Source organism: Coregonus clupeaformis, chromosome 39 (assembly GCF_020615455.1).
Source record: "Coregonus clupeaformis isolate EN_2021a chromosome 39, ASM2061545v1, whole genome shotgun sequence".
NCBI classification, from domain to species: domain Eukaryota; kingdom Metazoa; phylum Chordata; class Actinopteri; order Salmoniformes; family Salmonidae; genus Coregonus; species Coregonus clupeaformis.
Window position 1 is genome coordinate 12,185,311 of NC_059230.1, and position 16,828 is coordinate 12,202,138.

Genomic DNA, 16,828 nt, shown 5'->3' on the forward strand with positions numbered 1-16,828 from the left:
GAGGGAAGTTACAACCTCTACCCGTTCCACAACGGCCGTGGTCTCACCTATCGGTGGATTTTGTCACGGACCTTCCCCCCTCCCAGGGGAATACCACAATCTTGGTCGTTGTGGATCGGTTTTCTAAGGCCTGCCGTCTCATTCCTATGCCAGGTCTCCCTACAGCCCTACAAACGGCCGACGCCCTGTTTACTCACGTCTTCCGGCACTACGGGGTGCCTGAGGATATAGTGTCTGATCGGGGTCCCCAGTTCACCTCTAGAGTCTGGAGGGCATTTATGGAACGTTTTGGGGTCTCGATTAGCCTTACCTCGGGTTTTCACCCTGAGAGTAATGGGCAGGTGGAGAGAGTAAACCAGGATGTGGGTAGGTTTCTGAGGTCCTATTGCCAGGACCGGCAGGAGGAGTGGTCGGGGTATATCCCCTGGGCAGAGATAGCCCAAAACTCACTCCGCCACTCCTCCACTAATCTTACGCCTTTTCAGTGTGTGTTGGGTTATCAGCCGGTCCTGGCACCCTGGCATCAGAGCCAGATCGAAGCTCCTGCGGTGGATGAGTGGTTTCGACGCTCGGAGGAAACATGGAACGCTGCGCATGTCCATCTGCAGCGGGCTATCAGACGGCAAAAGGCGAGCGCCGATCACCACCGCAGTGAGGGTCCGGTTTATGCACCGGGAGATCAGGTCTGGCTCTCGACCCGAAACCTGCCCCTTCGCCTGCCCTGCCGGAAGCTGGGTCGGCGGTTTGTGGGGCCATTTAAAGTCCTGAGGAGATTGAACGAGGTATGTTATAGATTACAACTGCCCATTAATTACCGCATTAACCCCTCGTTCCATGTGTCTCTCCTCAGGCCGGTGGTAGCTGGTCCACTCCAGGAGAATGAGATATGAGAGGCTCCTCCGCCCCCACTAGACATCGAGGGGGCTCCGGCGTACTCAGTCCGTTCCATCGTGGATTCGAGGCGTCGGATGGGGGGTCTGCAGTATCTTGTGGAGTGGGAGGGGTACGGTCCGGAGGAACGGTGCTGGGTCCCTAGGAGGGACATCCTAGATCCCTCCCTGTTGAGGGATTTCCACCGGAGTCATCTGACTCGCCCTGCTCCGCGTCCTCCTGAAGCCGCGCGTCAAGGGGGTGGGGGGGGGGGGTACTGTCACGGATTCAGCCGAGGCTGCTCCTCCTCCTTGCTCGGGCAGGCTTCGGCGTTCGTCGTCCCCGGAGTACTAGCTGCTGCCGATCGATGTTTTGGTGTTTGTCTTGTTTAGTCTTTATTGTTTACACCTGTTCCCCATTATGTTTGATTGAATTCCCTATATTTACCCCTGTCTCTCATTTGGTATTTTGTGTGTTATTGTTTGTTGTCATTCCGGCAGTTCGTGTATGAACGGGTCTTTGTGCTTTCCTCCCTGTTTTGGAGGTTTGTTGTTGTGTACGTTGATTTTACTGTGTTCAGTAAATAACGTTGCCAGCCGCTCTGTGTCCTGCTTTTGACTTCGCTACCGCATACACGTCGCGTGACAATAATGTCTTAATCGAAATTACGGACTGCCTCTTATCCTCTCGTCGTCCCCTTATGCCATAGTTTGTACATCTCAATTGTCAGTAGAAACCACATTTGTTTAAGCAAGTCAACCATATCAGCTATGTTTTTTTTACAGGCAGTAAATGAGGTGGAATTAACTGTTTCGCTGCCAGACAAGGCTCCGCTGATAGCCAGGTGTAGCAGTGGTAAGGTGTTGGGACTGCTGTTGCGACTCTGCTCTTGGGACAGCTTTATGTAGGCCCTAACAGTTTGTGGGCCTCATTTGTCATGTTATAGTGTAAGTAATGTATTGTTTAGTGTTGTGTTGTGTAGAGGTTTTGCTGGCAACCATCTAAAAATAATTTGGGGAGAGTTTGGCCCACCAATATTTACATGCTAAAATCGCCACTGCGTAGGACCCAAGGCCAAGCAGGATAATGGTTGATTTGCTTTCAGTTTCACAAGAGATAGACAGACAGACGAAGAGAAACAGATCCAAAGAGAGTAAAGAGAGATGGAGAGACAGACAGAGAGACAGACAGCCAGAGAACGAGACAGAGATACACTACATGACCAAAAGTATGTGGACACCTGCTTGTCGAACATCTCATTCCAAAATCTGGGGCATTAATATGGAGTTGGTCCCCCCTTTGCTGCTATAACAGCCTCCACTCTTCTGGGAAGGCTTTCCACTAGATGTTGGAAAATTGCTGCGGGGATTTGCTTCCATTCAGCCACAAGAGCATTAGGGAGGTCGGGCACTGATGATGGGCGATTAGGCCTGGCTAATCTCATCAAGTCCACCTGTGTGTAGTCTAAGTGTCACATGATCTGTCACATGATCTCAGTATATACACACCTGTTCTGAAAGGCCCCAGAGTCTGCAACACCACTAAGCAAGGGGCACCACCAAGCAAGCGGCACCATGAAGACCAAGGTGCTCTCCAATCAGGTCAGGGACAAAGTACAGATCAGGGTTGGGTTATATAAAAATATCAGAAACTTTGAACATCCCACAGAGCACCATTAAATCCATTATTAAAAAATGGAAAGAACATGACACCACAACAAACCTGCCAAGAGAGTGCCGCCCACCAAAACTCACGGACCAGGTAAGGAGGGCATTAATCAGAGAGGTAACAAAGAGACCAAAGATAACCCTGAAGGAGCTGCAATGCTCCACAGCGGAGATTTGAGTACCTGTCCATAGGACCACTTTAAGCCGTACACTCCACAGAGCTGGGCTTTACGGAAGGGTGGCCAGAAAAAAGCCATTGCTTAAAGAAGAAAATAAGCAAATACGTTTGGTGTTCGCCAAAAGGCACGTGGGAGACTCCCCAAACATATGGAAGAAAGTACTCTGGTCAGATGAGACTAAAATTGAGCTTTTTGGCCATCAAGGAAAACGCTATGTCTGGCGCAAACCCAACACCTCTCATCCCCAAGAACACCATCCCCACAGTGAAGCATGGTGGTGGCAGCATCATGCTGTGGGGATGTTTTTCATTGGCAGGGACTGGGAAACTGGTCAGAATTGAAGGAATGATGGATGGCACTAAATACAGGGTAATTCTTGAGGGACACCTATTTCAGTCTTCCAGAGATTTAAGACTTGGACGGAGGTTCACCTTCCAGCAGGACAATGACCCTAAGCATACTGCTAAAGAAACACTTGAGTGGTTTAAGGGGAAACATTTAAATGTCTTGGAATGGCCTAGTCAAAGCACAAGACCTCAATCCAATTGAAGAATTTAAAGATTGCTGTACACCAGCGGAACCCATACAACTTGAAGGAGCTGGAGCAGTTTTGCCTTGAAGAATGGGCAGATATCCCAGTGGCTAGATGTGCCAAGCTTATAGAGACATACCCAAGAGACTTGCAGCTGTAATTGCTGCAAAAGGTGGCTCTACAAAGTATTGACGTTTTTTTATCTTATTTCTTGATTGTTTCACAATCCACACCCACCAAATTTTACTGTGGGTAGCAAGTGTTTTTCTTGGAACACTGTGTTCTTTTGCCGCCATGCCCCTTGTTATGACCAAATAACTCAATCTTTGTTTCATCAGTCCACAGCACCTTATTCCAAAATGAAGCTGGCTTGTCCAAATGTGCATTTGCATGCCTCAAGCGACTCTGTTTGTGGCGTGTGCAGAAAAGGCTTCTTCCGCATCACTCTCCCGTACAGCTTCTCCTTGTGCAAAGTGCGCTGAATTGTTGAACGATGCACAGTGACACCATCTGCAGCAAGATTATGTTGTAGGTCTTTGGAGGTGGTCTGTGGGCTGTTTTTGACCGTTCTCACAATCCTTCACCTTTGCCTCTCCGATATTTTACTTGGCCTGCCACTTCTGGCCTAAACAAGAACTGTGCCTGTGGTCTTCCATTTCCTCACTATGTTCCTCACAGTGGACACTGACAGCTTACATCTCTGCGATAGCTTTTTGTAGCCTTCCCCTAAACCATAATGTTGAATAATCTTTGTTTTCAGGTCATTTGAGAGATGTTTTGAGGCCCCCATGTTGCCACTCTTCAGAGGAGAGTCAAAGAGAACAACAACTTGCAATTGTCCACCTTAAATACTTGTTTTCATGATTGGATGCACTTGTCTATGAAGTTCAAGGCTTAATGAGCTCACCAAACCAATTGTGTGTTCCAATTAATCAGTGCTAATTAGTTACAGGTATTCAAATCAACAGAATGACAAGGGTGCCCAAATTTTTGCATAGCCTATTTTTCACATCTGATTTAATTTTATACAACTTAATATTACTACACTAAAAATCTTTGTCTGGACAATACCCCAGTACTCAGCTTTTATTAGAAAATGAATGGCATGCCACTGTGATCATTTTCTGTGACGACAGAGTAAATTATTGTGCAGCCCCAGAGGGGTGCCCAAACTTTTTCATACGACTGTACCTCGGCCTAAACATCAGCGCCACAGGTAACTTCCACAAAGCTGTGAACGATCTGAGAGACAAGGCAAGAAGGGCCTTCTATGCAATCAAAAGGAACATAAAATTTTACATACCAATTAGGATCTGGCTAAAAATACTTGAATCAGTTATAGAACCCATTGCCCTTTATGGTTGTGAGGTCTGGGGTCTGCTCACCAACCAAGAATTCACAAAATGGGACAAACACCAAATTGAGACTCTGCATGCAGAATTCTGCAAAAATATCCTGTGTAGAACAAAGAAAAACGAATAATGCATGCAGAGTAGAATTAGGCCGATAGCCGCTAATTATCAAAATCCAGAAAAGAGCCATTAAATTCTATAACCACTTAAAAGGAAGCGATTCCCAAACCTTCCATAACAAAGCCATCACCTAAAGAGAGATGAACTTGGAGAAGAGTCCCCTAAGTAAGCTGGTCCTGGGGCTCTGTTCACAAACACAAACAGACCCCACAGAGCCCCAGGACAACAACAACAACACAAATAGACCCAACCAAATCATGAGAAAACAAAAAGAGAATTACTTGACACATTGGAAAGAATTAACAAAGAAACTGAGCAAACTAGAATGCTATTTGGCTCTAAACAGAGAATACACAGTGGCAGAATACCTAACCACTGTGACTGATCCAAACTTAAGGAAAGCTTTGACTATGTACAGACTCAGTGAGCATAGCCTTGCTATTGAGAAAGGCCGCCGTGGGCAGACCTGGCTCTCAAGAGAAGACAGGCTACGTGCACACTGGCCACAAAATGAGGTGGAAACTGAGCTGCACTTCCTAACCTCCTGCCAAATGTATGACCATATTAGAGACACATAATTCCCTCAGATTAAACGGGCCACAAAGTATTTGAAAACAAATCCAATTTTGATCAACTCCCATATTTATTGGGTGAAATACCACAGTGTGCAATCACAGCAGCAAGATGTGTGACCTGTTGCCACAAGAAAAGGGCAACCAGTGAAGAACAAACACCATTGTAAATAGAACCCATAGTTTTGTTTATTTATTTTCCCTTTTGTGCTTTAACTTTTTGTACATCGTTACAACACTGTATATAGACATAATATGACATTTGAAATGTCTCTATTCCTTTGGAACTTTTGTTTATTATCTATTTCACTTGCTTTGGCAATGTAAACATGTTTCCCATGCCAATTAAGCCTCTTAAATTGAAATTGAATTGAGAGCCAAAGAGAGAGAAAGCCAGAGAGACAGAGCCAGAGAGAGAGCCAGAGAGAGAGAGAGAGAGAGTAACCAGTTACACTACGACTCCCAGACTGCATTGCAACTCCCAGCATGCAGTGTTCCACTGGCTAACGATAGCAATTAGCAAGCCCAGCCGAAGTCTAAATATACAAGCCATTCCACATTTATTTTGGGTTATAATCATGCTATAATGCTCATATAATGCTGAATATACAGTACCAGTCAAAAGTTTGGACACACCTACTCATTCCAGTGTTTTTCTTTATTTTTACTATTTTCTACATTGTAGAATAATAGTGAAGACATCAAAACTATGAAATAACACACATGGAATCATGTAGTAACCAAAAAAGTGTTAAACAAATCAAAATATATTTTATATTTGAGATTCTTCAAATAGCCACCCTTTGCCTTGATGACAGCTTCGCACACTCTTGGCCTTCTCTCAACCAGCTTCATGAGGTAGTCACCTGGAATGCATTTCAATTAACAGGTGTGCCTTCTTTAAAGTTAATTTGTGGAATTTATTTCCTTCTTAATGCATTTGAGCCAATCAGTTGTGTTGTGACAAGGTAGCCCCCCTATACAGAAGATAGCCCTATTTGGTAAAAGACCAAGTCCAGTTTATGGCAAGAACAGCTCAAATAAGCTAAGAGAAACGACAGTCCATCATTACTTTAAGACATGATGGTCAGTCAGTACGGAAAATGTCAAGAACTTTGAAAGTTTCTTCAAGTGCAGTCGCAAAAACCATCAAGCGCTATGATGAAACTGGCTCTCATGAGGACCGCCACAGGAATGGAAGACCCAGAGTTACCTCTGCTGCAGAGGATAAGTTCATTAGAGTTACCAGCCTCAGAAATTGCAGCCCAAATAAATGCTTCACAGAGTTCAAGTCACAGACACATCTCAACATCAACTGTTCAGAGGGGACTGTGTGAATCAGGCCTTCATGGTCGAATTGCTGCAAAGAAACCACTACTAAAGGACACCAATAAGAAGAAGAGACGACTTGGGCCAAGAAACATGAGCAATGGACATTAGACAGATGGAATTGTGTCCTTTGGTCTGGAGTCCAAATTGGAGATTTTTGGTTCCAACCGCCGTGTCCTTGTGAGTCATGGTGTGGGTGAACAGATGATCTCTGCATGTGTATTTCCCTCCGTAAAGCATGGAGTAGGAGGTGTTATGGTGTGGGGCTGCTTTGCTGGTGACACTGTCTGTGATTTATTTAGAATTCAAGGCACACTTAACCAGCATGGCTACCACAGCATTCTGCAGCGATACGCCATCCCATCTGGTTTGGGCTTAGTGGGACTATCATTTGTTTTTCAACAGGACAATGACCCAACACACCTCCAGGCTGTGTAAGGGCTATTTTACCAAGAAGGAGGGTGATGGAGCGCTGCATCAGATGACCTGGCCTCCACAATCCCCTGATACAATGTAAAAAATAGTAAAAATAAAGAGAAACCCTTGAATGAGTAGGTGTGTCCAAACTTTTGACTGGTAGTGTATGTTCACACCATTGTCACCAATCAACTGCATTACACTCAAAATCACTTGAATTCAGATACTAATCTGGATGACGACACTAGCTAGCTAAATTGGCTAGCTAACCAAACCCATTATGATGGTTAGCTAGCATGCTAGCTAGCCCGACTGCTACATCAGAAATAATTATTTGCAACAATAACAACTGAGTGTAATCATAGCGAATGTCTTAAACAACAGTCCAAAACAACATATAAGCCTGTTAATATAAATATGATTATTATGAAATGTACAGGCAAAATGCAAATCACTACGGAATCCGCCCAGCTGGTTACACTTCTTCTCCTTGTTCTCTCTATGCAGTGGCTTTCCCTGACTGGGGACTTTCTTGCATCCACAAAATTACACATACTTCTCTATGAGGGGTGATCGATGCCACCAAAGATTATGGATATACTGACAAGATACATGTCTCTCTGCCCTAACAATGGGAGTCGTTGTGCCACAAAGTGGCACGGTGGGTTGTCTAGCTCCCCCCTATACTTTATTTGGATTGGTGGATACATCTTATTATTGTAATCCTTTTTTGAATATTCGATGAGGGTTGTTGACATCAACCGCGTGTATTCAATGGAGAGAAACACTATGCTACTAGCCTCATGCCATGAATATGCATAGCCATCTCGAGACATCTCCGATATAAAGTGTTTTTTCTCAAAGTTGCCGGGATGTCACGTGTCCTACTTATATCAGTACACTCGTAACAACTTAAGCATTACGAAACTTCTATTAGATCAAATAAACCTCATGTGGTAAAAAAGCCATGATTTTTTTTGGTTGTTGACCAAATTTGACATTCTAATTGACCTCCATACAAAAACTCCTTGCTTGTTGGGCGAAACAATGGAAAAAACGCCACCTGCTGGATGGAGACAGATTTTCCGCTGAGTTGGGCCTCTCTCCTCTTCCTCTCTGATTCCAATAATAAGGATGAACTAGCTATGAGGGGTGATCGATGCCACCGATAAGGAGGAACTAGCTATGAGGGGTGATTGATGCCAATGATCGATGCCACTTATAAGGAGGAACTAGCGATGGTTGTGGATAACTCTGCTGTCTACCATTTGTCTGAACACGCACAGACATCATGTGGCAGTGGCGGCGTATACTTTGGAACACTTTCCTCACGACAAAGAGGCCGTAAGGTTACTATTCTTGATCATTTCCTAACGTCTTTACTTTGCGTGTGGATAAGCGTGTGTACTTTGCGTGTTGATAAGGAACATCTGACAAATGGCAATAGTCGCCAATAATCTGTCTCATTGGGTGCTCCAGTCAAAGCTAACAAGCTAACTAGCTAGCTGCCTGAGAAGAGCTGGAAATCATTGGTCCTGATAGGTAAGCTTTGCATCTCTTCAACTTTTGATGACACTTATAAATAACGGACATTTTATTCAACTAGCTACTTAGTTTACAGCACTTTGATTGTGCATATTGATAGTGACCTGTGCAACTAAAGTAGCTAAAGTTAGTTAATAGTAAGCTAACTCTAGCTATATCTTACAGTTAGCAATCTCATTGTGTGCTGCCTTTAATGCAGACATTAGAAGCAACAAAACATTTGCCTGACCATCCATGAATATGACAACCCAGGGACCATAAGTCAGTCCATCTCAACTTTTCCTGTGACCCATCTGTACTGCAAGGTAGAAAGTTAGTTAAGTAAAGATGACTAAAACGACCCCTTATCTAGGGTTGTTATGATATTGTAGAGTTATCCTACCTAACGGTGGCTAGTTTGAAGCTTACGTTACTGTCACTGAGATCTGTGCTTCTGCATCTATTTTACTAGCTAGCTAGCTATCAAGCACATGTCCAGTCATCACTATTCATTGTGACGATCTCAGTTGTCCTTCTGAAAGCGAGATCAGCCAGCTGTAAACCAGAGTACACAGGCAGCCCACCAAAAATACCCCCCAACGCTACCCTCGTCTTCCAGGTAACCCTCTGTCTGTCCGTCTTTCTGTCTGTATGCCTGTCTGCCTGTGAAGGATTGACATGTTTGACATTGAGAGACTGCTCAAATGAATGTTCTGCATCATCACTAAGGGACAGGGATACGCCAAACCAAACAAAGACCTACTGTACAGGATAAAGGCTCTGGAGGGCAGCTGTGAGGGCAAAGAGTTTGACAAGAGGGAACTGAAGTTTGAGTTGGGAGATGGAGAAAGCCTGGGTCGGCCAAGTGGAGTGGAGAAAGCCCTGACCGCCATGGAGCAGGGAGAAGAGTGACTCTTCAGCATCAAACACACACACACACACACACACACAGACACCCACACACTACAAACCTAGTGTACAAACCTAGTACGTTGTTATTTTGAGAAATGTGTAATTGTGTGTTCTGTGGGTATACAGTACCAGTCAAAAGTTTGGACACACCTACTCATTCAAAGGTTTTTCTTTATTTTTACTATTTTCTACATTGTAGAATAATAGTGAAGACATCAAAACTATGAAAAAACACATATGGAATCATGTAGTAACCAAAAAAGTGGTAAACAAATCAAAATATATTTTATATTTGAGATTCTTCAAATAGCCACCCTTTGCCTTGATGACAGCTTTTCACACTCTTGGCATTCTCTCAACCAGCTTCACCTGGAATGCTTTTCTAACAGTCTTGAAGGAGTTCCCACATATGCTTAGCACTTGTTGGCTGCTTTTCCTTCACTCTGCCTCCGACTCATCCCAAACCATCTCAATTGGGTTGAGGTCGGGGGATTGTGGAGGCCAGGTCATCTGATGCAGCACTCCATCACTCTCCTTCTTGGTAAAATAGCCCTTACACAGTCTGGAGGTGTGTTGGGTCATTGTCCTGTTGAAAAACAAATGATAGTCCCACTAAGCCCAAACCAAATGGGATAGCATATCGCTGCAGAATGCTCTGGTAGCCATGTTGGTTAAGAGTGCCTTGAATTTGAAATAAATCACAGACAGTATCACCAGCAATGCACCCCCACACCATAACACCTCCTTCTCCATGCTTTACGGTGGGAACTACACATGTGGAGATCATCTGTTCACCCACACCGCGTCTCACAAAGACACGGCGGTTGGAACCAAAAATCTCAAATTTGGACTCCAGACTAAAGGACACATTTCCACCGGTCTAATGTCCATTGCTTGTGTTTCTTGGCCAAAGCAGGTATCTTCTTATTATTGGTGTTTTAGTAGTGGTTTCTTTGAGCAATTTGACCATGAAGACCTGATTCACACAGTCCCCTCTGAACAGTTGATGTTGAGATGTGTCTGTGACTTGAACTCTGTGAAGCATTTATTTGGGCTGCAATTTCTGAGGCTGGTAACTCTGCAGCAGAGGTAACTCTGGGTCTTTCATTCCTGTGGTGCTCCTCATGAGAGCCAATTTCATCATAGCGCTTGATGGTTTTTGCGACTGCACTTGAAGAAACTTTCAAAGTTCTTGAAATGTTCCGTATTGACTGACCTTCATGTCTTAAAGTAATGATGGACTGTCGTTTATCTTTGCTTATTTGAGCTGTTCTTGCCATAATATGGACTTGGTCTTTTACCAAATAGGGCTATCTTCTGTATACCCCCCCCCTACCTTGTCACAACAAAACTGATTGGCTCAAACACATTAAGATGGAAATAAATTCCACAAATTAACTTTAAAGAAGGCACACCTGTTAATTTAAATGCATTCCAGGTGACTACCTCATGAAGCTGGTTGAGAGAATGCCAAGAGTGTGCGAAGCTGTCATCAAGGCAAAGGGTGGCTATTTGAAGAATCTCAATTATAAAACATATTTTGATTAGTTTACCACTTTTTTGGTTACTACATGATTCCATATGTGTTTTATCATAGTTTTGATGTCTTCACTATTATTCTACAATGTAGATATCAATTATTATTCTACCAACTTTTGACTGGTAGTGTATATGCAGAGTTTTGTGTCTACTCTGTAAGTATGGATATCTAATTGTGGTGTGTGAGTAGGTATGGATATCTATCTGTGGTGTGAATAGGTATGGATATCTAAATGTGGTGTGTATAGGTATGGATATCTATTTGTGTTGTGAATAGGTATAGATATCTTATTGTGGTGTGTGAATCGGTATGGATATCTAATTGTGGTGTATGTAGGTATGGATATCTAATTGTGTGGTTTGAATAGGTATCGATATCTAATTGTGGTGTGTATAGGTATGGATATCTAATTGTGGTGTGAATACGTTTGGATATCTAATTGTGGTGTGAATAGGTATGGATATCTAATTGTGGTGTGTGAATAGGTATGATATCTATCTGTGGTGTGTATAGGTATGGCTATGGAAACACAGGCAGTTGCAAGTACAGTATTCCTAGTGGAGCCACTTTGCAGCACAAACTCAAACTGAACACCTTCCAGAATGTATAACCTCTCACCTGTGACCCCTCAGCATTTAGCCATAGTAACATTACATTTACATCATAACTTACTGTATTTTCTCTTCCCCAGGCCATGTAATCCTGGGAGAAGAACTCAGCAGAGAAACTAGAGCAGAGCATCGTCATCATCAAGGAGAAGGGAACGCAATACTTCCAGGTGTGTGTGTCTTTGTGTGAAGGGAAGTAGCTTCAAGCAGCGGTGCAGTGTAACAGGATTTTGTGTGTGTGTGTGTTTGAGTGTGACTGTGAGTGTGAGAGAGATAGATAGAGAGAGAGAGAGAGAGAGAGAGAGAGAGAGAGAGAGAGAGAGAGAGAGAGAGAGAGAGAGAGAGAGAGAGAGAGAGAAGTAGAGAGCCAGAGAGAGAGAGGAGAAGTATCGCCAGGTGTCTGTCCAGTACAAGAGGATCCTGGAGAATGAATCAAGTTTGATTCCTGAGGGGGAGGAGTAGTAGGCACGGATGGTCTAAAGTTTGCGGGAGGAGAAGCACGTTATCAAGTCAAGTTCCGTTTTTATAAATACCAACATTTGAATGAAAATTGGCGCACCCATATTTTGGGGCATATTTTGTGCATACATGGCGTTTATAAATGTGGCCCCTGGTAGTCCGAATTCGAAATTAGATTAGAAAGTGATTGTATCTAATGTATTATATTGGGATATGTTGACGTTTATTAATCAAGTAAATTATTTACTGTATGTGGTTGCTTAAAGGGGCCTATACTTCTCAGACTAATGGGCCTGCCCTGTATCAGAACAGTACATGTTGATGAAAAATGTTATTGTTTAGCATGATATTTGATTATTTTAGATATATATCTAAAAACCAGCATATATACAGTTGAAAATGGAAACGTACTTCCCTTTGTCAACGTGGCGATTGCGCACTGTGCACACTGGCGCGCTTTTGGGGTTGGAAGACAGAGAGGCAGCCAGAGAAAGACAGCGAGAGCGATAGAAAGCGAGAGGGATAGAAAGAGAGAGAGAGAGAGGTTTCTCATACACAGACATTGCATTGCATTGAATGTCTTGGATGTACTCTGATTCAGTAGCCTGGATGACCACTCAATTGTTAAGCGTCTTGGAAACTATGAGAAGGCAGAGGCCACGAAGAAACAACTCCACCAATACCCTAAATACAGCATCAAACGAGGAATAATGTCGATATATAACGGGACTGGAGAAACAGGTGTAAAGGACTACACCTATGTACGGGTTTGTGCGTCGACCATCTCCTTCATAACATTGGCGTTCTTCAACATCCTCATTAACTGGACGATAGTGCTCGAGGGGCGACTCCGGGGCCATGCTCGCTTTGTGTTGGTTTTTCACCTGTTGGTGTCTGCTCTGGTGTACTTCGGGATGAGTTCTGTTTTCTACCTCCAGATCTACTTCGGCGCCAGGCCAGTGGCATCCACATGTGTGGCCATGATAACCGTCCTAATCACCAGCGCGTCCAATATCCTTCTGACTCTCACTGCTATGTCGCTAGACCGTTATTTTGCTGTCTGTCATCCTCTGCGTTACAGTTCTGTCTGGCACTGGCCTTGGCTAGTTGGGCTACTGACATGGGGACTCGCACTGGTTATCCCCCTCACTCTGTTTACCAAGACAGAGAGGCTCGCCACTGGTCCAAATGGGGAATGTGGACGGGAACAGCTGAAGAAAGGTGGCCTGGAAAAAATATTGTTGATATCTGTGTGCACGGCGCTCATTCTGTACAGTTATGTAAGGATACTGTTTGAGGGGCGACGGTTGGGAGTGATGAATCGACGCAACAGTGTCGGATGCAAGACCGTCGCCCTGCACGTTACTCAACTCGCCGTATACATCCTCCCCAACTTCGTGAACTTTGTGTTAACAGTTCTCCAGAAACAAGGTTACCTTCAACCAGGGACCAAAGAACTGTCAGCGGTGGTTAGTTTTGCCTTCTTTAGCTTGGCGCAGTGTGTCTCACCAATCGTCTACGGTTTGCGTAAAGAGGAACTCTTGGAGCAGGTGCATCGCCGATTCCCCTGTTGTTCCCGCCCCCTGAAAAGCCTCCTGGGCCCGGTTTCCCAAAAGCATCTTAAGGCTAAATTAATCTTAGAGCCCAAAAGCATTTTAAGGCTAAATTAATCTCAGAACCATAGGTTCTAACGATGAATTTAGCCTAAAATGCTTTTGGGAAACCGGGCCCTGGAGTGGACCTTGCGAGCCATAACGCCTCGTCTGCATTCCCAGCCAAGGTATGTGATCAATTATTTGTGGTTAAGATACTGTACATGCCAACATGTCCAAAAAAGGAAGTAGGCAAAACAGCAAATGACAACTATCAACTTTCTTAACTTTGTCAGAGAATATACAGTATAAAATAATAGATACGGTTTTGGTAATTATCTCTACTATTTCTGGTTGGTATACACCCGTGAGTATTTAGTCATCACCTACTGTCTTTTAGTATGTTTCCATTCAACATTCTCCATGCCACTGGACTCGCCAAATGAGTGTGCATAATGTGTGCGTAAAGTAAGTAACACATCAGTTTTAGAAAATGTGGGATGTGAGACTACAGAAAAGCTATTCTTACCACATTCGAAATGAAACAATATTTTCTAACAAACATCACATGGCTTCGGACACCTTCATTTACCCATGCATTGAATGGTTTCTTATTTCCCCAGTGAAAGAACACTGACATTCCAGACAGTCATCTCACTGGAGTTCCCACAGACCCCAGTTTGAGGGGATGTTGAGAACTAACTAGCCACCGTTCCCATAACTTCACTACCCACCAGTACTTCTCCTGTGCTCCATAGACTGGGCTGAAGACGTTTTGTACCAGACTGATACTGCCTTTCAGATGTCATGGAGACACTGGTGGATGGCGGACATAGCAACCAGACGAAAGGTGTCACTCTCACTATAAACATTTGAGAGGATTCTCCCTTTTTTGCTGATGAACATTCATACAGTAGGTGGTTATCCAGCATCTGCATAATGCTGTGAAAGTGCTTCTGTTCTACCCAGGGTGTAGTGACTTTATAGGCTGGTCTATGGACAGACCAGCCTCAGACTACCTGTAATATGTTAATATGTTTTTTTGTGAGATAAAGTCAAGACAATATCTATTACTTGAGATGAAAAGATTCTGATTCATTCAAACAAGAGCCAGATTGAACATTATTGCCCATCTTCATCGCCATGTGAACCTTAGTGACAGATTCTCTGTAATAAAAGAGCTGAAACTGAACAGCATGTGATCTGGAGCAGTAGCAGCTCTGTGTTTTAACTCGCTTCACTTCAGTTTGTGTCTGACAGACTTGGTGCTCCCGGTTCACTCATACAATCCATGCTGGTTTGCAGTGCACATCCGCATTTAATGAAGGGGTTCATGTTTGATATCTACACAAAATCAGTCTTCACACATCACCTCAACTGATTCCTGTAAATGCCTGGTTAGGTTCGGTAAAGGAGGATGTTGATGAAGTAAAACTAAAATGAATGTTGAGACTAGTGGACTAGAGGGGTTGCACTTCACAAACCCAGATTACACCTGGTTTTAATCCTGGACTATAAAGTGCTTTCAATGAAGACATGTCTCAACATGCTTTTTTGTTTAGGTTAAGGATTAATATGGGTTTGTATCCCTGGCCTGCCTCTCAAATTAACAGAATTAGACTTATGAATACTGGGGGAGGGGGGTTACTACTAGGCTATATGGAATTGTTTTAAAAAGGTCATACCAAGGATCATTTTGCTATTGGATTTTGAATTTTAAGACACTTTGAAGTATCAAAAAAATATATTAAACAATTATATTTTGGCATTACTGCTATTAGCCCATACAAATTTACATTTTAGTCACTTAGCAGACGCTCTTATCCAGAGCGACTTACAGGAGCAATTAGGGTTAAGTGCCTTGCTCAAGGGCACATCGACAGATTTTTCACCTAGTCGGCTCGGGGATTAGAACCAGAGACCTTTCGGTTACTGGCACAATGCTCTTAACCACTAAGCTACCTGCCGCCCCAAATGCATTGAATAACAGTTTCACTACATGGAACAACAGATAGTCCCAAAAACAAATCTAAAGGAAGTTTGTTCTGAAGTGTCTGTCCTATATCTGAGAGATATAAGAAAGATCAGGAAGCATTTTTTTTAAATGTATTTTTTAATGTATTTAAAACCCCTTATGTTTGTCAATGAACAGTCTCCATATATATTTCCATAATTTATTTTGATGTACCGTGGGACTATCATCCGAGTCTTGTGATGCCTTTGGGCATCCTAGAGCAAAACAACCATGTATGTGTTAGTCTCACCTTTACACACTCATATTAGTGAGTAGCCCAAACTGTTCATACGCTACAGAAAGAAGTTGGCAGATCAGCTGTACGACTTCAGACGAGTCCCAAGACGCTTGTGGGGGTCGTAGACCAAAACCCAGCAAAAACCATTGTGTTCATGAGTCTCATGTTTCCATAGAGGGGTCATAGTAGTTTGTAGGCCAAACCGTTCAGACACTACAGACGATTGTGTGAGAAGACCGATTTTCGGGATGTCTTATGGTCTGACAAACACAGCTCTAGCTCTGTCACCTTCCCCCACAGAAACTGAATTGTTACACAGGCGGTTGTGGTAGATTGAGATGCATCCCATGCAAAAACATAAGATATCTCTAGCTTAAACCAACAGATTGTTATGGAGATTTTTTAATCAAGTCACAAAGTGCTACTGCACAGCATTTTTGGATACGTTTCTAAGGCAAATATTTCAACACCTAATATTAAAGTTAGTTGCATGTGCTGTATGAATTAATATGGACCGAAACAAATCAGGACTAACCAATCACACAAAATATTATGAAGGTACACATACAGTTCCTTCAGAAAGTATTCACATCCCTTGACTTTTACCACATTTGTTGTGTTACAGCCGGAATTTTAAATGTATTAAAATGAGATTTTGTGTCACTGGCCTACACACAATACCCCATAATGTCAGAGTGGAATTATGTTTTTAGACATTTTTACAAATTATAATAAAAAATGAAAAGTTGAAATGGCTTGAGTCAACAAGTATTCAACCCCTGTTATGGCAAGCCAAAATAAGTTCAGGAGTGAAAATGCACTTAATAAGTCAGATACTAAGTTGCATGGACACGCTCTGTGTGCAATAATGGTTTTTAACATGACTTTTTAATGACTACCTCA

The 16,828-nt window shown here is 43.2% G+C and overlaps 1 protein-coding gene across 1 annotated transcript; it reads left to right on the top strand.

Moving 5' to 3' along the window:
• The first annotated feature begins 12,584 nt into the window (after positions 1-12,584).
• On the top strand, positions 12,585-14,881 carry LOC121554648 (odorant receptor 131-2-like). The gene is made up of 2 exons (XM_041868308.2): positions 12,585-13,861; positions 14,297-14,881. The coding sequence occupies exon 1, from the start codon at positions 12,792-12,794 to the stop codon at positions 13,749-13,751; it is 960 nt and encodes a 319-aa protein (XP_041724242.1). The 5' UTR covers positions 12,585-12,791; the 3' UTR covers positions 13,752-13,861; positions 14,297-14,881.
• Positions 14,882-16,828: the final 1,947 nt, after the last annotated feature.